The 26,308-nt window shown below is 48.6% G+C and overlaps 1 protein-coding gene across 1 annotated transcript in view; it reads left to right on the top strand.

The window, feature by feature from the left end:
* SLC7A5 (solute carrier family 7 (amino acid transporter light chain, L system), member 5) overlaps nt 1–26,308 on the top strand; it is a 35,080-nt gene that overhangs the window by 8,138 nt on the left and 634 nt on the right. Inside the window, exons 2-9 of the mRNA XM_008938317.1 lie at nt 6,082–6,207; nt 17,913–18,018; nt 18,623–18,667; nt 20,019–20,142; nt 21,489–21,592; nt 22,362–22,458; nt 22,824–22,973; nt 24,691–24,868. Coding sequence (XP_008936565.1) covers nt 6,082–6,207; nt 17,913–18,018; nt 18,623–18,667; nt 20,019–20,142; nt 21,489–21,592; nt 22,362–22,458; nt 22,824–22,973; nt 24,691–24,868 — 930 coding nt within the window. The remainder of the gene's footprint in view (nt 1–6,081; nt 6,208–17,912; nt 18,019–18,622; nt 18,668–20,018; nt 20,143–21,488; nt 21,593–22,361; nt 22,459–22,823; nt 22,974–24,690; nt 24,869–26,308) is intronic.

Raw genomic sequence — 26,308 nt, 5'->3', positions numbered from 1 at the left:
GCGGGAGCCTTCTCCTCTGGGCCTGCCCCTGCCCACCTCTCTCCTGCTGGGCTCCCAGCAGAGGGGTTCCCCCCTAGGGGCATTGCTGGGGCTCCTCTGGCCCCGCTCCAGCAGGTCCCTGGCTCTGCTGTGCTGAGGACTCCAGAGCTGCCCCAGCACTGCAGGAGACCTCCTCAGGAGACTCCTCTCCCTAAACCTGCCCACACTGCTGTTGATGCAGTACAGCCTAATTCCTTGTTTGTACTCTTTATTTCCAATGTGTCTACCCTCTGGTGACCTTAGGCAGTAATTCTCTTTAAAGGATGTGAACCATTTTGTGTCTGTACCACGTGCTGCCTTCATCCCTGTGCTTTGCTTCTTGGTGGCTATGGGCTCAGCTTGTCTTGTGTCTCTGTGAAACCTGCTTGCACCCTCTTTGGTAGAAGAGAAAATTGCTTGTCCATCCTCTGTGCTTTAAAAAGAGTGAAAGGAGCAGCCCTTGCTGTAGGATGGGAAATGGAAAGGAGCCGAGAACTGTTCTGGAAGTAACTGTGGAGAGAAAACATCATCCAGTGGCAGATGGTAAATGGAGCATGGTCGTAAAATTGCAAAGGCTAAGTGCTTTGGAAGTGTGTGAGTTAGAAAGAGGAATCATTGCATGGTTTATCCTCTGTGTGTGGCCAGCGTTGCAGTCCCTGTTTTCCTGTCAGGGAAGCTGGGGTGGAGGAGTTCCCTTCATTCTTCCCCTTTCATTTCACAAGTTCTCTATCCTACTGTGCATTTGCATTCTTACCCTGTACTACCATGAGTTGGAATCCAAGGGTAAATCAAGTTAATTGGGTTTACTTCTTCAAAGCAAGCTACTCACACACATTTATGCTTGGTACAGAGCTGTATACCGAATTTTATAGGAAGCATTATGGTCAGGACCAGGGAAACCTATAGGAGGTGAAATAAAGGACAAAAGTGACATTGTGCAAGGCTCCCAAGGTATGTAACATCAAACACAGTGTGAATGCAGCTGTGCTGCTACCTCAAGAATTCCTATACTCATTTCAGAAATGTTTCACTGGAAAGCTGCTGAAGATCTTGAGTTGAGCAAACTCCTGTCACCCCATTGGCAAGTTCCATATGGTGCTGGATCCTTTTTTCCCCTGTGAATGAGGACGGGTGCACAGAGCTGCATGTTGGCTGCTTGTTTGTTTGCTTGCTTTTCCAGGTGAAGCCTCCATGAGCAGTGTCTTTGCTCCATCTCCAATCCATGGCCGTGTTCCATTACCCTGGGAAGGTGGCAGCCCTGCCTTTTTCTGTAGGATAGCTGCCAAGACTGTTGCATCATAAATGCCAAGCCCTGGTTTACCTGTATGAGGGCTGCAGTCACAAACTGTTTGCTTTGGGCAGAACCACATGCCCACAGGGCAGCTTTACTGTATCCTGCCTTTCCTTTGTAGATGCAGGAGCTGTTGTTCCATATAGTACATTTGTCGTGGACTTGTTCTATGTGGGGATTTTCATGATCCCTTTCTGCTTTGTAGGAATTTATTCCTCTTGTTATCTAAAAATCATGACTGGGAGGGATCTTGGAATACAAGTTCAAAGGAGCATGTCCATAAAATGTGAATTGCTGACAGGGACAAGATTCTGAGTCCTGTGTTGTATTAGTTTATTCTAGGTCCCTATCAGTAATGGGGAAATTACCTGGTTCTGCAGGTGAGTGCCAGTGGAGCAGGTTCTGTGACATGCCTGAAGCCAGCTGGGACTACTAGGACAGAGTAAATAATTGAACCTGGACCCAATGTTGCCTTTAGGAAGCTAAACTTCTCTTTGAAAGCCTCTGCCTTCCCCTGTGGCTTGAGTACTTTGAAATGAAGCACACCTTCAGCTAGACTGGAGCAGTCACCAGAAGAGAGCATCTTGTGAGCATGTTCTTCCCTACTTCTGCCAGAAGTAATAAGTAAATAAAAGTGCTCCCTCTTACCTCTGCAATCACTGCAGCTTTCTAGCTCCTATTATCCCAATTAATGTAAAGCCTTTGGAGAGGGGTTGCTGAATCAGACAGATTGGGTCATGCCAGGTTGTGCTGAAATCCTTTATTCCTAGACTGATTCCCAAAAATGGCCCTGATGGGTCACCCTAAAGATCTGCCTCGCTGCATAGCTGGCTTCTGACAGCAGCCAGTGGCTGCAGCCTTTGGGAGGGTACTGCAGAAATTAGGGCAGTGCAGTCCCATCTTTCCCAGCGTTGTATCATTGCCCTGATTTATAGGGAAGCTGTGGCTGTGCAGCTTTCCCCCGCTGTTGATGTGGAGCAGTTCATCCGAGGTGAAGGGAGCGGTGCCAGGAGGAGTCCCACAGCCCCTGTTTGGCAGGGGAGCATCTCGGATCAAAGGGATAAAGCCTTCTGCTTTAAGAAACCCTAGTCCTCAGCTCTCCTGGGAGTTGAGCAGCCACTGGAATTTGTCTTGGAGTTTTACTGAAAAAAAAATACTTGGTCTGTCTTTCTGTCTCAGCATCTGTAGGATTCTTTCTGGTGGGTGAGACAGGGCTGGTTTTTTCTTGGTGTTTTTATTTTAGTCGTTCCCATGTAGAAGCATTTGAGTGTAGTAACTCCACACTCCTTTAGGAAAGACAAATATTATATGGTGGGAAAATCTAAGGAGAGAGATCGTGACTCAAAGGGCTCCTAGTCACGACTGGTGTGGAAGAAGCTCTCAAACCCTGTTCAGCATTTTCTTATTTTTACAGAGCCTATTTACCTGGCACTGATATGTTTTTAAGGGCTGAATACAGGTGCTTCCATTGCTTTTCAGTTTTGGACAGTGTAGAAAGCTTTTGCCTTTTATGTCCACCACTGTGTGGACCCACGGTCAGTCCAGCAGACTCTGTACAGAACCAGAACATGAGAAACAGCCCCGAGAAAGTCAGTATTTAATGTGGAGGCTGAAGCAGCTATTGTCAAAGAAACAGAATGCCTAAATGGGGAAGGGAATGTCACTGTCACACCTCGAAGGGCTGCCTTCACTAAGGGGAAAAGTGTGCTTTTAGATGCGTTAGCTCATCCTTTAAATATCCCTCTGTAAACAGGGAGAGTTCTATTTTTAGCATAATGGCTGGTGGCAGTGAATCCTGGCTCCTCGGGTCCCTCGCTGGCCTCCCCGCCGGGGTTCTCACGAGGTGCTTTCCCTGGGTGAATCAGGACCTGTGCTTAGTGATACTTCACTCTGTTTTCTTCTTTCCCCCCACAGCCCAGAGGTACTGCCAGCTGAGCTCTCTAACCTGTGTTTTCTCCTCCCCTGTGTGTCTGGGCAGTGTCCTTTCGGCGTGCTGGCTGGGGGCAGATACATCCCAGTCTGGCTGCGAGGGGCCAGAGCCGGGACCCTGCGAGCTGCCGATAGTATAGCCCTGCTCTCCTGCTTGATGCTGAAAAGCTTCCAAGCCTGGGCACACCGTGTCTTTCCAGCCACATGCACCATATCTGCCCTGAACAGCACAGGGTGGAGGGCTGCTGGGACAGGGGGTGAGGTTCTGGGGGAGGTGGTGTGGCAGGTCTGTCAGCACGGCTCCTCGCTGCTGGCTTTTGGCCGCGTGCCGAAGCAGGTCAGCCAAAGCCCAGCTCGTGCTGTCCTGTGACCTGTGTGGGGGCCTGTGGGTGTCCTTCCCAGTGAAAACAGCTCTGGGTCATTTCTCTCTCACCCACTCCAAACGCCCAGATACCCCCAAAGTGCCAAAGAGAATTGGAAGGCATGATACAAAAAAAGAGAGTGAATCTGAAATTCCTTATTTACTTCTCGCTTCCATTCTTGTAGGATCACATGCTTTAATTTTGTGGAGACTTCCAGTTCTTTCATTTCCTCAAACTTTAAATGCTCTTGTGTTCTGGTGACATTAGATCCTGAGGGTTTGGTGGTGGCGGGGGGAGGAGCCAAGGGTTCTGAAATCAGGCATCATGTTCTGGGATGTGCCTTCTGCTGCACTGGGACTGGCTGAGCAATATATGGACACTTACATCCTCCCAGCATGTTGCTGTTGTGCTGGGGCTGGAGTGATGCAGCTCCTGTCCCTTCATGGGCTCAGTCACTGGGAAGTGTCCTGGGCACTCGGGTGAGAAGGTGAAGCCTGGTGACTGCTGTCAGACCCAGATAGTGTGGTCCCTGCACACCAAGCTCTCTGGAGCCAGCCTGTGGGTACAGCTGAGCCTGTCCATGCCCCTCTGTTCCAGGAAGGCTATTCCCAGCTCTGCTGTGGGCTCTGCCTGCGATTCCCTGAACTCTCCCAGTGCAGTTGCTCTCCTGCCCTGTTGCAGGGCAGGATGCAGGGTATCAGTGAGCCAACAAGATCCTTTTAAATCCTTAAATACTCCTTTTTCCTCCCATGGTTTTATTTCTCAGTTTGCAGCTGGTTGGGCCCTTGCCTTGCCATGAGCTGGAGAGCCAAGGCAGACGCTGCCAATCCTGTGGTGCTCGCCTTATGTCGAGGGTCTTGAGGCACTGGGCAGTAACAACTCATCTGGCTACTGGTATTTCTGCCTCCCACCTTTATCCATCACCTTCCCTGCCCTGTTCTGAAGCACTGCATGCAGCTCAGCCCCATGGGGACAGGCTTGCAGCCCATGGGGACAGGCTTGCAGCCAGAGTCTCCACCTGCAATCTCCTGAAGAGATTGGTGACCTGATGAAGGTGCTGCTGATTCCTCTTGTATCTCTTGGGGGCTCAGTTAAGGCTGAAATATCTACATTAGATACTCTGGGCTTTGAACTGTGAGTGCAGATAAAGCCCATAACCTCAGGGTGATTACATCTGAGGTGAATATTTTGGGGAACAGCTTTTTGCCTCTGGTTGAGGGAGTGGGGTCCTGTGAAAATGAGCTGTAAGAGGTGGGAAAGAGCTTTTGTCATGAGGGCAGAGGCCAGCCTGGAAAGGGTTCTGTGAGGAAAAGCCTCCAGCTCAAGAGGAAAGCTTGAGATCTGCTCCTCCCCATGCTGCTTGGTGACCAGTTGGCTCCAGGGGCTGGTGACAAGCTGGTGTGGAGGCAGTGAGGGGTGGCTCTGTGCAAGGGAGACGGGGAGGGGAGGACATCCAGCCCATGGGACACTGGCATTCTCTGCATGACATTTGCTCATCTCTATAACAAGCACCAGGCTCTAGGGAGCAGGGATTGAGCAAGGCATGAAAATAGCAAGTGATTTGGAAGAGCAGTGAAGGTTTTAACCATTATTTTCTGTAAAGCAAGTGAAACTTGGCCAGTCAACAGCTTCAGGGCTTTAGAGAAGCCCCAGTTCATGCTGTCCCTCATCTGGTAGGAGTGCCACACTGAGTAGTGGCAGAAGGTGATACAGAGGAGAGTGATGGGCAAACAGAGTGAAAAATGGTAGGAAATTAAGCTCCATTAGTTGCATTAATCACCGAGCAACTTGTAGGTGGCAGGAGCTTCTCAGGAAGCAAACTGCTGTGTGGGGAGGCAGCGTGATCAGGTACAAGAGCAGCCTCAGCAGATCTAAGCCATACTGCCAGCCTGCTCCATGCTGGGTCCAATCCCTGCTTTGTGTGGCCCTGGTGCCTCCAAAAGCCTGCACAACCCTCCCTTGCACGGCTGGTTGGGCAGGTCAAGCAGAGGAGGAGGGTTTCCTGAGGTCCAGCTCCTCTGCCCATCTGTGCCACTGACCTGCTGGCATTGTTTGTCTCACAGGCTGCTGAACAGGTCAGGACAGGGCCCTCTCTTCCCTGGTGTTTGTGTTGTGGGCAGTGTGGTGTGGCCTCCACAGCCTTTTAGGTGCTATTGTTAGACAAATAACCATATGTCACCTCTGGAAGCTTGTCCTGCCACTTCTGTGATGTTTTCACACAACAGCAGCATGAAGTTGGATTGACTTAAGAGGGCTGGTGGCCAAGCACTTTGCTGCTAAGGGTTGCAATAACCACTTTTATTTGTATGCCCTCAGAAGTGTGCTTTGCAGTGGAGCAGAGCAGTTCCTAGTCCTGAGGAGCATATCCATGACACAAAACACCTGGATGTGTTTAAAAGTCATGTAGATATGGTGCTTAGGGATGTGATTTTGAGCATGTTGCTGGGAACTGATGGGTCTCTTCTTGTCCTTTTCCCTTAGTGCTCCTCACGGCGGTGAACTGTTACAGTGTGAAGGCTGCTACTCGTGTTCAGGATGCCTTTGCTGCAGCCAAACTGCTGGCACTGGCTCTGATCATCATTCTTGGCTTCGTGCAGCTTGCAAAGGGTGAGTATGTTTCCTTTTGCTTTTGAAGGTGGTGTACAGTTAGAGCAGAATCTGGGAATTAGGGGTAGAGCCCAGGAGTCTTCACCCAAGCATTTGAGAGGTAGCAGAAGTGCTTTACAAACATCTCTTTTTTTTTCTCTTGCATGCTTGGGTGATATTTCCAGCTTATGTTTTGCAAAGGGCTGAGCACTTTTGTGCATTTTAGTAGTGAGATTTTTGTATTGACTTTGAAGCTATGCTTGATTTCATCCTACTGGAACCCAGCAAGGTCTCTTGCTTGGAACCTACCCAAGGACTCTTCCATTTAATTCAGTCCCCATGTGGCCTCTCCTTTTGAGGTTGCAGAGCTGTCAAGTCTAGAGAGAGTGAAAATTTTGGTGCTATGGCTCTTGGAAGTCTTTTCTGTAACTGGTGGCTGGTCATGACCCTTTGTGAGTAGAGAAGTATCTGCATGTGCAAACCAACCCCCAGTAATTTTCATTCTTTCACCAAATGCCCCAGTGCATTTCCCTTCGTCCTGCTTCAGCTTGGTGCAGTCCATGAGGTCACACAAGGAGTTCTGGCTCAGGTGAGGATGCAGAAACCACATGAGTATGGGTGATATTGGGGCTCTCAGCTGACACTAGCACCCACTTCTGTCCACTAGCATGCAAAAAAGAAGATAAAGGAAAGATAAAGCAGATTTGATGGTGATTTTGCTTGTTTTCTTCATGCACACTTAAAATCTTTTCAAACTGAGGAAAATATTTTGTTCCAAACCCATCTGACTAACTAATCTACATAGATAAACTTGACTGTGTGCTTTTTTTTTAAAAATGAAAATAAACTTTTCTTAGGGAACTGTACAGGTCCTGCTTGTTAAATGTGGATAAAAGTCTATAGTCCTGTCTCAGTCCTGGGAATTGTGTGTGTGTGTGTGAGCTCATGCACATTGGTCTTTTTAATTCCTGTCTCAGCTATGGGAGCCAGTGCTGTCTTTGCAGAATTTCTTGCTTTATCAGAGATTTTATTTTCTTCCAGCTCAGTGCCTATACTCAACAGGAACATTGTTTGAGGCTTATCACAAAATATACATCCTTCCTCTTCATAACTCCCAGGGCTGCTTTGCTGAGCATTTTTTTTTTTTCTTAGAAGGAAAAGGATAAATAAACATAAATATCTGCTAATTCTTTAACATTTTAACTATGAAAGTTCTTTAGAATTGTTTTTTCCTTGCAAGTAATAATGTTAATTTGCTTCTTCCTCCCTCTGTACTGTTCTTTTGTCAAGGGTGAATCACTTTCTGCCATATTTCCTCAGGTATTTCTATTGACTTGTATTGTAACCCATAAGAGATTTCAGTCTTGTGGACCAAAAAACCCATCCTCAGAAGGTATTTTACCTCCTATAAAGCCTAGTACAGTTTCAAGGTTTAGGTAGGTCTGGAGAGGTACAACTGTGAGTTGTGTGTGTCTTGCTTGTTTCATGTGACATTTAGTTTCCTACTAAACCACCCATCAGCTTCAGACAGGGGAAAGGTAACAAGTAGTTAGTTAGATGGTAACATCTGAAGGCAAAGACCTTTTCTTAATGTCTGAGCACACAACACTCAGTGTAAAACAAACTTGTGCAGAGTGGGAACCTTGGGATCTAGGGAAGATGCTCCTCACAAAGCCCAGGTTTACACCATGTCCTAAGTGACATGCTACTGCTTGTTCTTGTGAGTTCCTATTTTTACAACACACTGCCTGGGATTCTGTCTGTGCTCTAACATGGATTGTATTAATCTCCTTATGGAACCTGCAAGCTCTCTGGTAAGTCCTTAAGAATGCTCAAGCTCCTTTCATGTGCCCTTCCTTAGCTTCCACCTACTTTGCAACTTTCTCAACTTTTCTTTAAATCATGGCAGGTAACTTGATGTTTTTATGTGGCAGGGATATGTCAAGAAACTGCCTTTTATCTTTTTTTTTCTTCAAGGAAAGCGAAAGTATATTAGCATCACTTAAAGCATACTGAAAAAGAGCAAGTGCTGCATTGTTCTTCACTGGGCTGAGCAGTGCAAGTTGTGAGGCAAGGGAAATTTGGGTTATCAGAAAAACACCTTTAACTGTAATGCAGAGCTCAAGCAGACTGTCCAGGGAGGCTCTCTGAGTGGAGATTTACATGAGCAGGTTAATAAACACCTCTGGGGAATGGTGTAAGCAACTCAAACCTGCCTTGGACAGGGGGACAGAGCTGGTGCAGCTGGGGCCGTGCTGTGCCTTGGTAGCACAGAGCTGCTGGATCTTCTCCAGCAGAAAGAGGACAGACCCTGTCTTTTCAAGTGCTGATGCTTTGAAATGGGTGACTTCTTTCCAAAAGCCTGTTTAACCTCTGAGTGGGTGAGTGATCCTGGGTCCCATACATAACCACAGTGCCATGCCTTTACCACTCCCCTGAGTGCCCTTCTCTTTTATACCCCATCCAACGCCCTTTGGACAAAGAGGACTCTCAGCACTACAAGCTCAGTAAATTCAGTCCCAGGCTGGCAGCTATTACTGAGGTGAAATCCACACTGAGCTGGTTTGGCTGGGGCTGCAGTTCCAGCAGTGGTGGGGTTTGGTGTTCCCATGACACTCCAGATAGTGCCTGAGCACTCCTGCCTTGGCCTTTTTTTTTTTTCTCCTTTTTATCCTTTCGTTGGATAGTTTCATTATTTTCAGAAATGCAGCAGCATCTCAAAACAAAGAAATATGTGGCAATATTACCACACAGAAAATAACGTTTCCTTGTGATCTTTCTGTGGACAGCTGTTTTACATCACTCCTTTCATGGGACTTCAAAAGGAGGGTAGAAGTTGGTTTCCTACTTAGCCTTTCAACTTCTTGAAAGTTTGAGTCGGTAGAGCTGGCCCACTTGGGATGTAATTATTTTGCAAATATAAAAGTTACACTTTCAAAAGCCTTTTGTGGGGCTAGAGTTGTGTTGCTGTAAAAGTTCAGTGTCCTGGACTTAGTATATTAGTGTGGAAAACCTTATATATGGACCCCCAACTATACAGCCCACCAGTCTGTAGCACTTAGATCAGGATATTTTCACTCCAGTTTTATAAAAACCAGGCTTATTTTTTTGGTTCTGCTGTTTTTCCTGCTCTCACAAAGTGGCTTCCTAGGTGTTTTTTGGCTGTACTCTTGACCTGGTGAGTGGGGTGCCCGGGATTAGAGCGTGCAGATGATTTTTGGAGAGTGGCTGTGGAAGTTTAAGGGATGTTTTCTGCACTGGATATGACACCAGGTCTATGGTTAGGTCTGCAGCTGTGCTCTTCATACCCCATCACCCTGCACCTCACAGCACCTTAAAAACTAACCTGGGCATGAAATAGTCAAAAAAAAGTGCTAATCTTTAAGGGCACACTCAAGCTTTTTGCATAAGAAGAAATTCAAGGGTTTCTTAAACATTATCTGCCCTTGGGCAGCTTGAGCAATGAGGTGGGTGCTGCAGTGCTGGGCTTCAGCCCTTCCTCACCAGCAGCTCTGCCTAAGAAAAAAAACTGGGCATTTGGGACTTGGGGGAATAGAATTTAACACTCGTTTTATTGGATTATTGTTATTGAATTTATTATCCCTTTTTCCTCTTAATGCCTGATTTCTGATCTTAAATTCCTTGTCTGTGGTGCCTGGGGTGCCTGTTTGGTGGCAGCAGCATTATTCTCTCTAACTCCCTTCAGTGGGCTTGTCACAGACCATCAGGGTGGCATCTGCTGAACAAGCATGGGGTGAACTAAGGACAAAGGAGGCAGATTTAACTCCAGACATTTGCCATGGAGAACTTAGACTAGAGAATTTTGGGTTTAATCTTGTATTTTTTACCTTAAATCGATGTGTACAGTATCAGCCAGCACCGACTCCCTTCACCCCAATATCATTTGCTCTTTGTAAAAAGGTATTTAGGGGTGTGGTTGTGGCTGGCAAGTTCTGAACTCGACACAGCAGAGTTTCTGAAAGTGCCAACATGAAGATTCAAACCTTTAGTCATCAACGTGTACTTAGCATGTCTGTGAAGCCTCCTAAAAATACCAGCTCAGTGCTCCAGGTGCGAGGCAACATCTCAGCCCTGTGTGTGTGTGCACACATCTGGGTACTGCTTTCATTTCCCAAATCCTTTTGTCTTTTGCTAGAAAACACCCATTTGGTCTCTGCCTTTCTCTGTGAGGGTTATTTTGCTAGTTCCCTGCCCAAACGTCTTTCTTTGCCTTCTTTTTCTGAAAAATCCTGTGATTAAGAAAGACCTGAGGGAGGGAAAGTTTAGTCACTCTTCCTTTCTTCCCAGATCTTCTCTGCTGCCAGTGAATGTCAGTTGAATGTCCCAAAAGAAGCCCCTTGGGCCAGATCTGGAGTGAGAGCAAGGGGTGGCAAGGATACAGCTGTAAGCGTGGCGAGGGCAGGGCTGCTCTGGAGGGGTCCTGCTGACATAGCAGGAAAACTTGATTTCATGGCTGGTAATTAAGATCTCAGGCTCCATCAGGTCTCAAAGCACAATGGCACATGGACAATGACCACTCTTGTTTTCTCTTAGTGACTGAATTCTCGTGGGTTTGTATCTATGTTTAATCATGCTTGGCCATCCAGAGAGGAACAAGCACTTGGCATAGCTAAATAAATCTGCCACAAGTTTTCCTTGGACCTGGTCTCATCTCTTGTTTCTGTATGATGAACCTAAGGGTGAACCTCAGCAGCAGGTTGATGTTTAGGAGTTTGACTTTTTTGTTTTTGGGTTTTTTTTGTTTTTAAGTTATTTCCTGCCACATCAGTTGTGACCTGCTTTTTGGCTGACTGAGGGGAGGTGCAGCAGTGCCTTTGGGCACACTGTGCTGTATGCAGCAGTGTAGCTGCTGTGCTGGTGTCTGTGCCCAGAGGGACCAGCTCACCCAGGATACTGCTCTAGGACACAACCTGGGCCATGAGAATCAACTGATGGTGGAGTTGTAGGTGTCTGAGCTGAGTTTGGAGCCCAAAGTCAAACCAGATAGGTGTTCACCCAGCCAGCCTGTGACTAACTCTCACTGTAGATCCTCTTTGGCAAGAGAAGAAGCAACGCCTGTGGAAAGTAGACGTCCCTCAAGCTTTGAGTGTGTCCCTGCAAGTTGGGGCTGAGACTTGTGCACACAAGAATGCAAGAAAAGTGTGCCCTGCAGCTGCCCATGCTGTTTCTTGTTACCCTGGCATTCAGCAATGCCACTAGAACATGATTTTCCAGCCGTCAGCCTTGAAGGAAAGCTGTTGTGCTTCCCTTACTCACCCTCTCATTCACAGAGCATGTGGAGAGTGGAAGGCTGTACTGAAGGAGCACCTGAACGAGGAAGATGGGAAAGCTGCCAGCATCCTGCACCTCTAAATCACATCAACCACATGCTGGAGATTAATCCGGCGTCTTAACGCCGGAGGGTTGATCCAACACAACTATGTTTTATGGGCCTCTTGCTCTCTAATCTTTGATTTCTTTTCCAGCCAACAGTGGATGCAAATGCTGAGGCCAGGTGGGCATGGCAGGTTAGTGTGCTATGCAGCTAAACCCTCTGGCTTGGAATGAGCAGCGCTTTGTTTCTGCTCAGACAATTTTTTTCTTGCCCTCTCTGCCCAGAAAATGTTTGGCAATTAAGAGATTCAAGGATAGAGTTCAGCCTGCTGGGGCTTCTGCATTTCACAAGTGCAAAGTTGCCTGTCAAAAAAGAAATAAAATGCATTTATTAAGAACAACAAGAAAAAAAAAACCAAAACAAACAAAAACCCAACAACCCAGAAGTAATCAGTGAGTGACCTGTGCTGCTTCTGATCAGTGTGGGTTGGAGTGGCTCTGCATGCACACTCTGGAAGCTTGGCCTTGAATGATGATGTGAACCCTTTGTTTATGGAGGCTCCTGGCTGCCTTCACTCTTTGGGGTGGAAGTGTTCCTTGACATCTGAAAAGCTGCTTTATCCAAGGAGTTGTGGATTGTAGCACATTGTTCATTGTCAGAGTCCCGAATGAACTGCCCGATGCTTGCAGTGGAAGCTGAGGAGCACATCTCAAACCTGCCACAGGGGACCCTGCTCACCACTGCAGTGGGCTGAATGGGTTTTAAAGCAGCTGACATGAGAGGCTCTGTTAGCTTCTTGTTTTTCCAAGCACAGCTATCCCAGCAACGCTGACATATTTAACTAGAGAGCAGCTAATACTTTGGTATTTGCTTCTTTGCCTCTCTGTCTGGACCTTCTCTGTCTCCCTGAAGTCTTTGGTTGCAGCAGAAGCAGTTGTTTGTGCCAGTGGTGTGTGAACTCCATCCATAGTTCTGTGTGTGTACCATGTGCTTCTGCTGGCATTTGATATTGATCCTTTCCCACAGCCTTCAAATGCTGGGCTGAAATGAATGGTCTTGGCTGTGGTGCTAGAGGTGTGGGTGACAGGCAGGAGGACCTGCCCTCTCAGAATGTTCTCAGCTCTCCTACGTGTCAGTCTGGTTGTCTCTGGTTAGCTCCTCCAGATCCTGATGAGGGGGTTCATCCTTTTTTGTCATTCCTGATTACAAGGGGAGGGTTAGGTTGGATGTCAGGAAAAATTTCTTCATTGAAAGGGTTATCAAGCACTGGAACATGCTGCCCTGGGAAGTGGCTAAATCACCATCCCTAGATGTTTGAAATTCATGGAGATGTGGTGCTGAGGGACATGGTGCAGCAGTGGGCTTGGTAGAATTAAGTTAGAGGTTGGACTTGATGAACTTAAAGGTCTTTTCCAAGCTAAATGAGTCTATGATTCTACAGTTCCTATGGATGTGGACTGAACCTGTCGTGCAGATCTGAGAAACTGAAAACAAGCTTATGGATGTGGCTGGAAACCCACTGGGTAGTTTGCACTTTGCTGTGGCTCTGCCCAGGCAGGAACAGACAAGGGAGCATTTAGGAAACACCTTCCCATGCTGTGCTAAGGATCAAAGGGACCCTGTTGACCCAGGTCTCTGCATTGCCTCTGTGCTTTCTGGCTCCTGGACCAGGCACAGTGTTTTGCATGCCGTGCATCAAAAAATAGCTCCTCGTAAACACCACTGATGGAGCTTCCCAGCACTGGGAGGAGAGGAACTTTCCCATCAGCCAGAAGGAAGTAGTTGAAAAGAGGGAAAGTGTCATAGCCTGTCCACAGCCAGTGCTAGGACTGGGATGTAACCCAGGAGCTCTGGCTCCTCTTTGGGTGTTCCCTCTGCTCTTGTGAGGCTCCAGTGCTCTCTTCCAGACCCATAACTCATCTGCTACGAGACGCCAGTTTAGCAGCTGCTGTTCAAAGCTGCCTAATGCTGGAGTGGCAGCAATCTGAGAGGAGCACAGAGGCTTTGTGGCCACCACGTGTGCCCGGGGTGCCACGAGCTGCTGGGGAGATGCTCTCCTAGCCCTGCTCTCTGCCTGCTTCATGATGTCTTGTTTTTCTGACTCAGTCGATTAAATTCTCACTGCTTTTCTCAGGAAATGGCTCAACAGCTGAGTGGATCTTCTCCTTTGGGGTTTTTTCATATATGCAACACATTTCTCCCTGGCTCAGTTTCCTCCACGAGCGAGACGCTCTGAGGGCCGCCCCCTCTTGCTGAGCTCTCTAGATGGCTATGTTCCCTCTCCTCGCTGTTTAGGCAAGTTAAAAATATTTAATTACCATTAAATGCTTTCTGCAAGAGAAGATTGCTGTGCTATTAAGACTGGAACGGACACGACTGGAGAGCAAATGATCATTTTCAAAGGAAGGGTCTGAACACGCAGCGCAGGGACCCGAAATAGGTCCCTCCTGCAGCAAGGCCCCAGGTGACCCATCGCTTGCTGGCACAATAACCAGAGTCTTGGCAGCTGGCAAGATCAGCAAATGGGGTTTATGTCAGAGCTTGTTACCTTAATTTGGTTAATTGTAGAGCAGAGTGCAGTGGAACAGCCAGTTCAAACCAGGTTTCAGATCGCCGGGGTGCCTCGAGAGCGTGGGCTGGGCAGGAGGCAGAGCCAGGAGTGTGGGCAGAGCACGGCCCTGCCCGGGATGCCCTCACCCCGTGGCAGCCATCGAGGCACTGCTTGGCAGCCTCCCTGGCACATCTGTAGCCCTGGATCATGTCCGAGGGCTGCAGCTCAAGCCTCCAAAGTCTGGAGACTCGAGTTGCACGTCGAGGTTTGAAAGGTGCGGGGTGTGGAGCTGAGGTTCACGGCTCCCTTTTGAACAGCAGGTCCTGGTCAGCCCTTGTGTTGGAGCAAGGAGGTAAGAGTGACCATGCTGGACCAGCTACCCAGTAGCCCCAGTCTCCCTCTGGGGACAACAGACAGGCTCAGTGCCTAAGTGTAAGAACAGGGGGGCACACGTGCTGCTTCCTGGGCACTTTCATAGACTCCTAGAGTCACGGAGTGTTTTGGGTGGGAAGGGACCCTGCAAGGTCATCTCATCCAACCCCCCTGCAGGGAGCAGGGACATCCCCAACTAGAGCAGGTTGCTCAGAGCCCCGGCCAACCTCACCTGGAATGGTTCCAGGGATGGGGCAGCGACCACCTCTCCGGGCAGCCTGGGCCAGGGGCTCACCACCCTCAGCAGCAACAATTTCTTCCTTCTCTCTAGTCAAAAGCTGTAGCAAAATGTGGACACCTGAGAATACGAGCTTGTCCCCTTGGAGTGGGAAGAGAGAGACCTCAGCTCCTCTGGTTATTTAATCCTGTTCTATGTGTTGCTAAATCCATTTTGCCATGGGAGCATAGAGAGGTGAAGTTTAGCAAGACTTTGCAAAGTTACAGCTCTTGCTGGGTGAGGCATGGAGAGGGCAACGGGGTGTCAGCTCCTCAAAGGAACAGAAAGCCCCCTCCTTCCTACCTGGGCTCCTCTCCTGGCTGCCTCCACGCTGACTTGCCACTCCTTTGCCAGTAGCTGCATTTCTGTGCTTCAGAGTCACACCTTAGATGTGTGCTTGGGTGGGTGGGTGGAAGAGGCATGTCAGTAGTTCTGTCCCACCCATCCACTACTGTTGCCCACCCACAGTGTCAGGGAATGCTAACTCTGCTTTAATTTCTTTGCTCCAGTGCTGCTCCCGTAGCCATCCTGCTGCTTTTCCCTCTTTTTACTCACACCTCCTGGAGGGCAGCAGTCCTGACACACAGCTGAAGTGCCTGCACAGCCCAGAAAGCCATCAAATAGGGCTTGGATCCCTCCTTGCCCAGAGGGTGAAGATGCCTGTGGTTCCCAAGTGGGTGGCACATCCTGAATTTTGGCATGTCTGTGGCATCCTTCTTGGTCCCCGCATTCTAAGAAGGACCTTGAGGGGCTGGAGTGTGGCCAGAGAAGGGCAATGAAGCTGCTGGGGAAGGGTCTAGAGGCCAAGTGTGGGGAGGAGCAGCTGAGGGAGCTGGGGGTGCTGAGCCTGGAGCAAAGGAGGCTCAGGGGAGACCTGGCTGTCCACAGCTCCTGACAGGAGCCTGGAGCCTGTGGGCCTGCAGCATGGTGCTGCCTGTGCCCTGGCTGCTCCAGGATCAGAGCATCCTCCCAATGTGGTAAAGGAGGTGATCCCTCCATGCTGGTGTGAGCTGGGCTCTTAGCAGACCACGAGCAGAACTCTGAAAAGAGACATCCCAAGGAGTGCTTGAAACACCTGGAGAGCTCTCCTGCTCCCCTAGTCCACCCGTGAGCTGTTCCAGTAGCTAATTACAGTCGCTGTTAACAAAAACTGTATCTTATTCCCATAACAATAGACCTGGAAAGAACTAGACTGGTAATTATTTAGGAGGGGCAGAACATAAACTGGGGAAAGCTGAGCCCGAGGGATCCAGCAGAATGTGATACCGTGCACACCCACCTCCTGCTCAGCCTTTTTGTTCACAGCCAGGCCAGGGCATTAATGCTCAGTTAAGATTGTATGTCTGAACCTATAAGCCAGGAATTAAGGTTAAACTCCCAGCATTGTTGCAGTCTCTTTGCATTTCCTGGCTTTCATGCTACACTCTGATGTATGTTTTCTAACCTCACTTTTTAGAAACGATTGGTGCATTTTGTGAAGGAGATTGACTGGCTGAAGGGGCTTTAGGCTGGTTGTGTTTATCTCAAGGTGGATCCAGAGACCTTCCTAGTGCAAGGAGCTGGTGGGAGGAGTGGGACAAGGCAACAGCAGGGGAGAACTGCAGTCTGCAGTGGGATCAGGACAAGGAGAGCCTTGGAAAACTGGTGTCTCTGTGACCTGATATCCCAGTGCATGAGCTGCTGCTGGGGTCTGGACTCTTGCAGCTCACACCTGGAGCCATTGCCTTGAAAATGGGATAGTAACTGAGCAGGGAAGAAGGCAGAGGGGAGCTGGTTTTCTGTGTATTCCTGTGAGAGTTGGATTCCTTTGGTAGGGAATAGCTGGTTAGGACTCTGCAGAAGCAGGAGAGAGAGAAAAGAAGTGAAGATCAATGCCCAGGATGGGAACAGAGCTGGAGGGTCAGGTAGAGAGGGTGTCAGACAAGATGTAGCTCTCCCTTGTGCCCAGGGCAGCTCTGTGGCACTGGCCAGACTTGGAGCAGTCTCTTGCAAAGCCCCATGAATAAAAGAAGCACCAGCAGGCTGACAGTGCCATGGGGAAAGGTCCACGAAAAGGATGAGTGGGGGCTGTTAAAAGGCATGTGCCTCCATATTTGTTACCCAGCCCCTGCAAAAGTGCCTTTGGGTGGCATAGGGGTGGGAAAGGGTTTTATTCCATCAGAGGAATCATGCCTGGTGCATTGGCACCCTTTCCTCTCCCCAGATGCTCATCCTGGGTACCGTGTGCTAAGAGAGGAAGGGTTAAGCTCTGGGCCCTGCTGACTCCCATGTGATGGAGCTGCTGGGGCGATTAATGAAGATCTGTGCCCTAAGAGGAATCACATGGGCCTGGGGCTCCCTGGGTGCAAACGTGCCTGGCCCAATCCTGCCTCTCCCCCAGGGGAGCTCTGGGTCCAAGGAGGGCAGCCTGGCTTCACCAGCCCAGGTCTGCACCCAGGCTCCACTTCAAAAGGCAGGGAACAAAACAACTGCAGAGCGTTTGAAAGCAAAATAAATAAACCCTTGGCTGCTCCAGGAGAGTTCTTGCTCAAGCTACAGTTGAGCCATCTATTTATGGCTTTTTATTTCAAAAGCAGATACATAACAGGAACTTTTGATATTCAAGCCTTAAAGAAGTTAACTTCTGGTGTTCCAGCCCCAAAGAACCTGACTTCCCCCAATCAAAGGGATTGCCACAACCCCCTGCTTGGTCAGGTGGCTGGTGAGACTAGAGGAAATCCTGGGTTTCTGCTTTATTGGGGGGCTGGTGAAGTGGAGGAAATCCTGGGGTTTTATCAAGTGAAAGCAGCTTTCAGATGAGAGGACAATGTGACAATATCTGTTTGCATAGCATCTTCCAGCAGGAAGGTCCCCAGAACGTTTCCTTTGCAGGGTGGTATCGGGGAGATCACCTCGGTGATAGCACGTTGCTGTGTGAGAACATCTGAGCATTCTGCAAGGAACAGTTGCTGGAGAGAAGTGTATTTGGGGCTGATTATTTGGTGCATTGCTGTGGCTGATGTAGCACTGTAAAACTGGAGGAGCCAGCCCATGAGTGCACATGTTTTCTAGCATAACCCAAAATGCATCAGTGTGATAATTAAGTATCCTAAGAGGCACCTTCTGCCTCCAGGTTTCTCTGATTCAGCCCCCACAAAGACCCTTGGGGGGCTCACAAATGATCCATACTTTCTTGGGTTTGTTCCCTGCAGGTGATGTGGCAAACCTGGCTCCTGAGCACTCCTTCAAAGGCACAAAAACTGACGTGGGGAACATCGTGTTAGCCTTGTACAGCGGTCTCTTTGCCTATGGAGGATGGTAAGCTGCAGCCCTCTGTCTTTTTTCAGTGCTAAATACTGTAGTCCATCCCTCTTCTCCCCAGATGTGTTTGTCCTGGACTTTCCATCTTTCCTTGTAATGAGGGCAATGAAGCAGATGTTTTGGGTTTGCCCAGTGACGTTGTTAACAGTCATACTTCACGCTCTGTTTCCAGCCAGGACACAGAAGCACAGAACAGTGCAGATGATCAGGAGGGGTTTAGAACAGGCAGCAAGCAATGGGTGATGACACACCAGCTGCTGGTGCAGCTCCTAGGTGTGCTAAGAGGAAGCAGGAGGGTGGATTTAACCAGCAGATGAAAGATGTGCCATATGCCAGGAGATTACTTTGAGCACCAAACTGAAGCTCCTGGAGGGCTTATTCAGCAGACCCTTTGAGCACTTGGGAGCACAAGAAGCCTGCTCAATTTGCTGTGAAAACAGGGCAGTTGCAGCCATCCTTATTGCATGGAGGGGTGGCTCCTGGGTCCAGCTCTTCACCTACACCCATCCCTCCTGAAAGTCCCCTGCAGATGAGTGAGATGAGGGGCTTTGTTTATTCCGTGGGCTAATGAGAATTAACCACTGTTCTTTTTAAATTACAGGAATTACTTGAATTTTGTTACAGAAGAGATGATAAATCCCTACAGGTAGGCATGTGTCCTGTGGTATTTCTTTGGGAGAAAAACCTGTTTTTCTCAGGAAGCCCCTTTCTCATGCATGTGTGTACCAGGGGTTGCTAATCAGCCCAGAAGCCAAGGTCTTTTTCTGGGAAAATAGAAACCAAGATAAATTAATGGCATTGTTCCTCCCTGAACGGGGGAAGAGGAATAATAATCTCTGTGAGAAGGGTTGTTGCTTACACTGCTTTCCTGTACAGCCAATATTATCAGTGTTGGAAAGTCCTGCTTCCTTGGCATGGCACCTCTCTGAATTATAGGTGAGGAAGAAGCACTCATGGCTTTATTACTGTCTTCTTTAAACTCCCACAAGAGTATTTGTGCATATGTTTGTCATCTGCTCTTCCTGTTTTGTTGAGCAATAGCCACTTTCTGCACTGCTGGTGCCTTTCAGGGTTATGCAGGGGACCTGGTGAGGTGAGGATGGGCCACACCAAAGCAGGATATCCCTGACAAAACATTTGTGCTCACAGGGAAGGTGCCTGTAAGGCACTGTGGATGGGAGCTGCAGGGTCATTTGTGCAAGAAGCCCTTCCTGGCTGGCCCTGGCAGTGATTAGTGCTTGCTGGGAAGCAGAGCATTTGATATGCCCTTTCCTTGACAAACACAGCTACAAAAAGGTTTTTGCAGTTTGCAATTATTTCTGTGTCTTTTGAATGCAGTCATGGTATTTGACTCTCTCCTCCTGTGGCTTTGAGCTCCACTAGACCAATTAGACATGGCATCAAGCTGGGTTTCCTTTTTCAGTTTCCATTTGCAAATGAAGTCAGACTATTGGGAAAGGCAAATCTGTACTGGTCTTCACAGACCCACTCACACTGTGTCTGAGCTCATTTTCTTTGAGTTTCATCAGGCCAGCTGCACAGAGTTAGAGCCTAAAACTGCCCACTAAATCCCTGATCTTGCCATCTCCCCCTAGAAACCCAGCAGCACGAATGCTTCTCCTTTGCCCAGGAGGGAATAGATGTGCTCATGGCACTGGCTAGCAAGCGACGTGGGGGTTATTTTTAATGAGCTGCCTTTGCAGTGACCTTGGATTACTGCTTGCCAAGAGCCTCTCCGTGCAAAAAGCCCCTTCTGCCATAATCCTTCACTCTACATCAGTCAGCCTCCAGGCTGTTTCCCCAGTGGGCATCTTCTTTCCTAGAGGAGCAGCGTGTGCCTGGGAAAATGGACATGCTGAAGAGCCAAGGAAGAGCAGAATGGTTCAGGCCAACTTGAGGGGAGCGCAGAAGGGCTGCAGCACGAGCCACCCATCCCTGCCATCAACAGCTCTGCTCTGAACTGCAGCACTCCCTTATAATTTATCTTTTCTTTCTAGAAACCTGCCTCTGGCTATCATCATCTCCCTACCTGTAGTCACTTTGGTTTATGTGCTGACAATCTTGGCTTACTTCTCGCCGCTCTTGACGGAGCCGGTGCTGACGTCCGAAGCCGTGGCCGTGGTAAGACAGGGGCATTTCTGATGTGATTCATCTGTTTTCTGGGGCTGGTTAAGTCAGACTTCAAATCTTTGTGTACATCTCCTAGTTTGTTCCAGGCTGATCATGGCTGCTTTCAAAAAAAAAATGATGTTGGGCAGGAGATAAAGAGCAGCTGTAACGGGAGCAGGGAGGAACAGCGTGATACCAAGTGGGGTTACTCACAGGCAACAGGGTGGGCAGTCAGTCAGTGCTGCTCTTGATTTGTAAATATGCAAGGTTGCTGCTGGCTTTGTGACTTCTCATCAGTTACCAGAGCATGATATTTAGGGGAAAAGGTCATTCTGTCGCTACTGAACTAGATTGTTCTCTCTATATATCTTCCTTGTTTTAATTAAGGGAGGAAAGTAATACTTCTATTAATTAAAATGCCACTGCAGTCAGAAACCCTGATGGCTTATGAAATGAGCAGCGTGGTATCACCTTGCAGAGTGTGACCAGGATTGATCCAAAGGGAACCTCCCAGTCCAGGATAAGTTGATCTGGGCCACAGAATGCTCCATCCTTTGGCTTAGTACGGAGTCCTGGCTCCAGCCTGCACCTATGCAGAGCTGAGCTACTGGAGATGTCAGCCTGTGCCACAGTGCTCTAGTTCTGTGTCTTTACAAGTCTTGAAATCAATATAATGATGTTGGTTTAAAACTGCAGTGAAAGCAGCACGGGGCCAGTTTGTGATAGAAAGCCACAACTCCAGGTCATGGTCTGTCCGAGGGGCTGTGCCCCAGGTCCTTACTCAGCAGCTGGCAAGAGTTGCATGTCTGAATCTCCTCACAGTTCCTGTTTGGTCTTGAACTTTTGGGTAGCTGTTCTGATAGATGTTGTGTCCTCACTCTGCAGTAAGAGCTCGCTGCTGATTTTTTTTGCAATTCAATGTGTTTTTATCAGGAAGGAGGAGCAGCAAATCATCAGAATGTTCTGGTTGGAAAAAAAACTTGTAATAACATTGAGTCCAACCATTCCCCCAGCACTGCCAGGTCCCCACTGCCCCATGTCCCTCAGCACCACATCTCCACGGCTTGGAAACCCCTCCAGGGGTGGGGACTCCACCACTGCCCTGGGCAGCCTGGGCCATGCTTTGACAAGCATTTCTGTGAACAGATTTTTCCTCATGTCCACCCTAAACCTCCCCTGGCACAACTTGAGGCCATTTCCTCTTGTCCTATGGCAATGTGGAAGACTCTGTAACAGCTTCAGCCCTAAGCCATTTCATTTGTTGAGTTTTCTACAAATATTAAGCCTTCGCAGGAGGCTGTGAGTAGTTTTGGGCATGCTGGGTGTGAAATATCTTTCTTGTTGCCCCTTCCATTTAGGATTTTGGGAACTATCACCTTGGAGTCATGTCCTGGATCATACCTGTCTTTGTTGGCTTGTCGTGCTTTGGATCTGTTAATGGATCTCTCTTCACTTCTTCCCGGTAGGTTTCTTGCTCAATTTTGTGGGTTTTGTTTACAAGTTGTGCCTAATGCCTCTTTGGAGTTGTCCTCCAAAGAGTGGCTGTGGGTAGACACAAAGTAGAGGGTCTTGAGGCCATGTGTGGAATGTGGAGGAAAAAAAAAGTGAGACTTTAAGACCATATAGTGCTTAAAGGAAACGTTTTCAGTGGTCTTAGTCTTCTGTTCCTCTGGCAAAGTCCTGTCGAAGTCATTAGAACACAGACACAGGCTTGGGGCTCAGTGATGTTGCCTAAGAAAGTGGCTTTAATGAAAAGCAGAAACTTTTATGAAGCATCAGGTCTGTGAATCTCTTCAGAAAGGAGAAGGGACAGGGCAGGATGGGGACTGAGATGGTTCCAGCTTTGACACCTATCTCACGGGTTCTCTTAGGAAAGTCACTGAATTGCTCTCCCCAAAAAGGAGGATATAAATCCATCTTCCCTTGCATCCTGTGTCCATTTCCAGCCTTTCTTCTGAGATGAGGACTTTCTCCTGTGTAGAAAGACCTTGCTGGGGTCTGATCCTGGAGGGCCCCACTCCTGAACCAGTGCCTGGTTCAGCAAAAGGACACAGCTGGCATTGGGCAAGACACCACCACCAAGGTGGACAACCTGTGTGGAGCCTGGGCCTTCCAGTCTTGCTGCCTCAGCACTGTCCAGGCTGAGCTTGGGCTGTCCCCACTTGTTTTGTGCTTCAGCCCAGGGCTGAAGGTTGCAGAGGTGGTAACTGCTGTGTCTCCCCCCACCTCAGGCTGTTCTTTGTGGGATCCCGAGAAGGACACCTGCCCTCCATCCTGTCCATGATCCACCCCAGGCTGCTCACTCCTGTGCCATCCCTCGTCTTTACGGTAAGGACCTGGGTCTGTGGTGATGAGCATCAGCCTGCTGTTGAGAAACAGGTCAGGGGTAGGATCCCAGCAGAGTGGGGTTGGAGGGGGGCTGCTTGGACACAGACACAGCCATTCCTGCCTGCACCTGCAGGAGAGGATAGATGGACCCTTTTCCTTCTCATCATGTCCTCATGTTCCCCTTTCTGGTTTGAAATTGGTCTCAGCACCACTTAAAAATAGCTTCAATAAGTAAAAAATAATCAACATGATCCTTTTCCTGACAGACAGTTCTTCCCAAATACCTGTATTGAGTGTTGTAACAGATGTGGTTTCGCCTGCTCCCTTTGCTAATAATGGCCTTGTTGTTTTCTCCCTGGATGCAGTGTGTCATGACCCTGCTCTATGCCTTCTCCAACAACATTTTCTCAGTCATCAACTTCTTCAGCTTCTTCAACTGGCTGTGTGTGGCTCTGGCCATCATTGGGATGATGTGGCTGCGTTACAAGAAGCCAGAGCTGGAGAGGCCTATCAAGGTGAGAACAGTGGGGGAGTTCCATGGTGGGTTCTCCCCAAGTCCCTTCTTGGCACCAGGGGGGGCCCAGCAAGTCTGGCTGTTGTCCTCTATGGCAGAGGGATGGGATTGCAAGTGTGCAGAGGAGTCATAGAATCATGGAAATGTTTGGATTGGAAGGGACCCTAAAGATCACCTTGTTCCAACTCTCCTGCCCTGGGCAGGGGCACCTACCACTACACCAGGTTGCTCAAAGCCCCATCCAACCTGGTCTTGAAGACCTCCAGGGATGGAGCACCTACAGCTTCCCTGGGCAACCTGGGGCAGTGTCTCATAGTGAAGAACTTCCTAATTCCTGATCTAAATCTCCCCTCTTGCAGTTTGAAGCCATTACTCCTCATCCTATCTCTCCAAGCCAAAGCACCTCCCCAGCTTTCTTGCAGACCCCCTTCAGGTACTGAAAGGCCACAGTAAGGTCTTCCCAGAGCCTTTTCCAAACCTTGCAGCTCGTGTTAACACAGATGTCCCTGCTGCATAGAAATCTGCTGGATGCAGGTCAGTGTAGGAGGATGAAGAGCTGCAGTGGCCATGGGCCATCAGAGTGAGGGAGGCTCTGGGTGTCAGAGTTCAGGGCTGTTCTGGTGGGGTAGCCCAGTGGGAAGCTCTCATTAAGATGTTCCCCAGGACAAACCAGAGGCTGTGGCTCTCAGTGAAACACTCTGTACCATCGTGGAATTCACTGGAAATAATTTTTTAATAAAGCAGACAAACCCACGCCTGCAGAGCTGAGAACTTTGTTCTCTTTGTCCTTGGCCAGCTTGGCAGGACCGTGGCCCATCTGGGAGGAGGCCAAGATCATGTCAGCTACAAGCATGTCTGCCTTCCTGAAAGGCATGTTTCTCACTCACCCCCAGCACAGCCAGGTCTCTGCCAGGCAGTAGGCAGCCAGAGAGAAACAAGCTCACAGACCTGGTTCCCAAAGTAACTCTTTGCAGGGTGCTCCCTTTGCTTTTTTGGCTTTTTTTTTTTTTTTTTTTTGGGGGTTTTTTCTCTTTGTCCTTGGCCAGCTTGGCAGGACCGTGGCCCATCTGGGAGGAGGCCAAGATCATGTCAGCTACAAGCATGTCTGCCTTCCTGAAAGGCATGTTTCTCACTCACCCCCAGCACAGCCAGGTCTCTGCCAGGCAGTAGGCAGCCAGAGAGAAACAAGCTCACAGACCTGGTTCCCAAAGTAACTCTTTGCAGGGTGCTCTCTGTGCTTTTTTTTTTGGCTTTTTTTTTTTTTTGGAGGTTTGTGTGTTTTTTGGGTGTTTTTTTGAGTGGACACCCTGCTCAGAGCAATGTAGCTGCTGCTGAATTTGATGCTGTTGGTGCAGGGGCTTTTTATGAGGAATCATTCAGGGATGGAATTGGGAGTTGAAAAAAAGGATGCTGAGAAAGGTGCCTGGCTCTTGGTAAGAGCCCCATCTCCCTGCTTTTTGGTTTGAAGATTGTGTTAGTTGTTGGCCTACATCTGTTTTCTCCAGGACTGATGAGCAGTGCTGCCTAAATCCATACCTTCTCCATGGCAGAGCAAGGTCATGATCCCCTTGTTCAGACAGGAGCACTGTCCACACGGAGGTCCGTGGTGGAACATGAACTCCTTCCCTCCTTGGGTTGTACAGCAAGATAACCATCACTGGGACGTGTACCCTGGCCCCTGATAAAACTTCTAAGCTGTTCCTTGGGTCCTTGTTTAGGTGAACATCTGCCTGCCCATTTTCTTCATCCTGGCCTGCTTGTTTCTCATTGCTGTCTCCTTCTGGATGACGCCGAAGGAGTGTGCGATCGGCTTTGCCATCATCTTCAGTGGGATCCCTGTTTACTTCTTCGGGGTCTGGTGGCAAAACAAGCCCAAGTGGGTTCTCCAAGGCATCTGTAAGTACAACCAGTGAAAAGCAAGGATGCAACCTTGGCTTTTCCTTCAAAAATAGCAGCTTCCCCTTGTGTGCTACAGCGAGTAGCGCTGGCTCTCCTCCGTGTAGCGGAGGCTTCCAGTGTCTTAGCTCTGACTGATTCTTCTTGAACCATAACAAGGTTTAACCTGATGATGACCTTACCTGCCAAGCACCCAAGACACACACTGACTTGCAGTAATTGCCAAGTTGAGGCTGAGTATCGTGGGTTTATTTTTCATCTTGGCCAACAGGTAGTTGTTACACAGTGGAGTGTAACTCACTCAGCGTGTTGCTGCCTTTCCCCTGCCTCCTGTAAACGCACAGGGTCAAGCCTTTTGTCAGCACAGAATCCTTTTCTAGTGGTGTAGGAAGGAAAAAGAAGTAACAGCCTAACAGTTGGAGCACATTTGGCTTCAATTTGACTGCTGAAAATACATATTTAGTCCCAATCCGTCCCTTAGCCAGTGCTAACGTTTCTGATCCGGTCAGAGCTCTCCTTGGCATCCAAATGTGGCAGCAGAGCAGAGGGAGGGAAAATCCCATGGATGTTTTCTCTTATGAAGCTTATTTTTAAGGTATCTTTGGTCTTCCAGCAGCTGACACTACACCACGGTGTGTTTTGAAGGGATGGAGGGAGGTTGTGCTTGGCACACGTAACCTCTGGCTGAACAACTGCATCAAGGAAGTCAATCCGTGTTGTCCAAGGACCTAAACTCCACCATCTGCCTCCCAGGTCTCACACAACAGGCTGACCTAGAAAAGCAGACAAGGAGAAGTGCCCAGCCTCAGCTGGATGCTTTTTATGAGGAAGAAAAAGGCTTTCAGCAGTGCTCAGCACTTGTTATTCTTTTTTTTTTTTCCCCTGTCTGTCTGTCTCTCACACACTCAGTTTTTTATTCTAAGTATTAGGCTCAGTTCCTAGAAAAGCCATTTTTGCAGTGCCTGGGTGGCAAATTACCATATTAATTGTTTTCCACCAGCAAAGGCTTGTAAGGAGAATATAGCAAATATTCTGGGAACACAGAGAGATAATCCTGCAGACGTCCAGTTAGAAGCAAATGAACTTTAACCACATGTATATTCATACACTGCAGATCATTTGATCACCTCCAGCTGATCTGAGTTTGACTCAATGTGTATTTAGAATGAAGTGTTCACTTTACATGGCAAGAGTGTCTCATGATCTCCAAACACACCGTGGTGCAGCAGCCACCAAAACTGATGGGTGGAAAACTAAAGTTAATTCAAGTTCAGCACCTGCCCTGTACAAAGGTGCATCTGAAATGCCTCCTGTGCCCTTCACCTCTCTGTGCAAGGCAGTGACCTCTGCCTTGTGTTCAGCATGCCAAGCTGCTGTTGGCCTGGGCACTCGAGCCTTCAAATAAGCTGTGTTCAAAACTGCAAGTAAAAGCCTTGGCTC

The sequence above is a fragment of the Merops nubicus genome, unplaced genomic scaffold, assembly GCF_000691845.1.
Source record: "Merops nubicus isolate BGI_N331 unplaced genomic scaffold, ASM69184v1 scaffold11654, whole genome shotgun sequence".
Taxonomy (NCBI): domain Eukaryota; kingdom Metazoa; phylum Chordata; class Aves; order Coraciiformes; family Meropidae; genus Merops; species Merops nubicus.
This window is presented reverse-complemented; position numbering and strand designations above follow the sequence as displayed.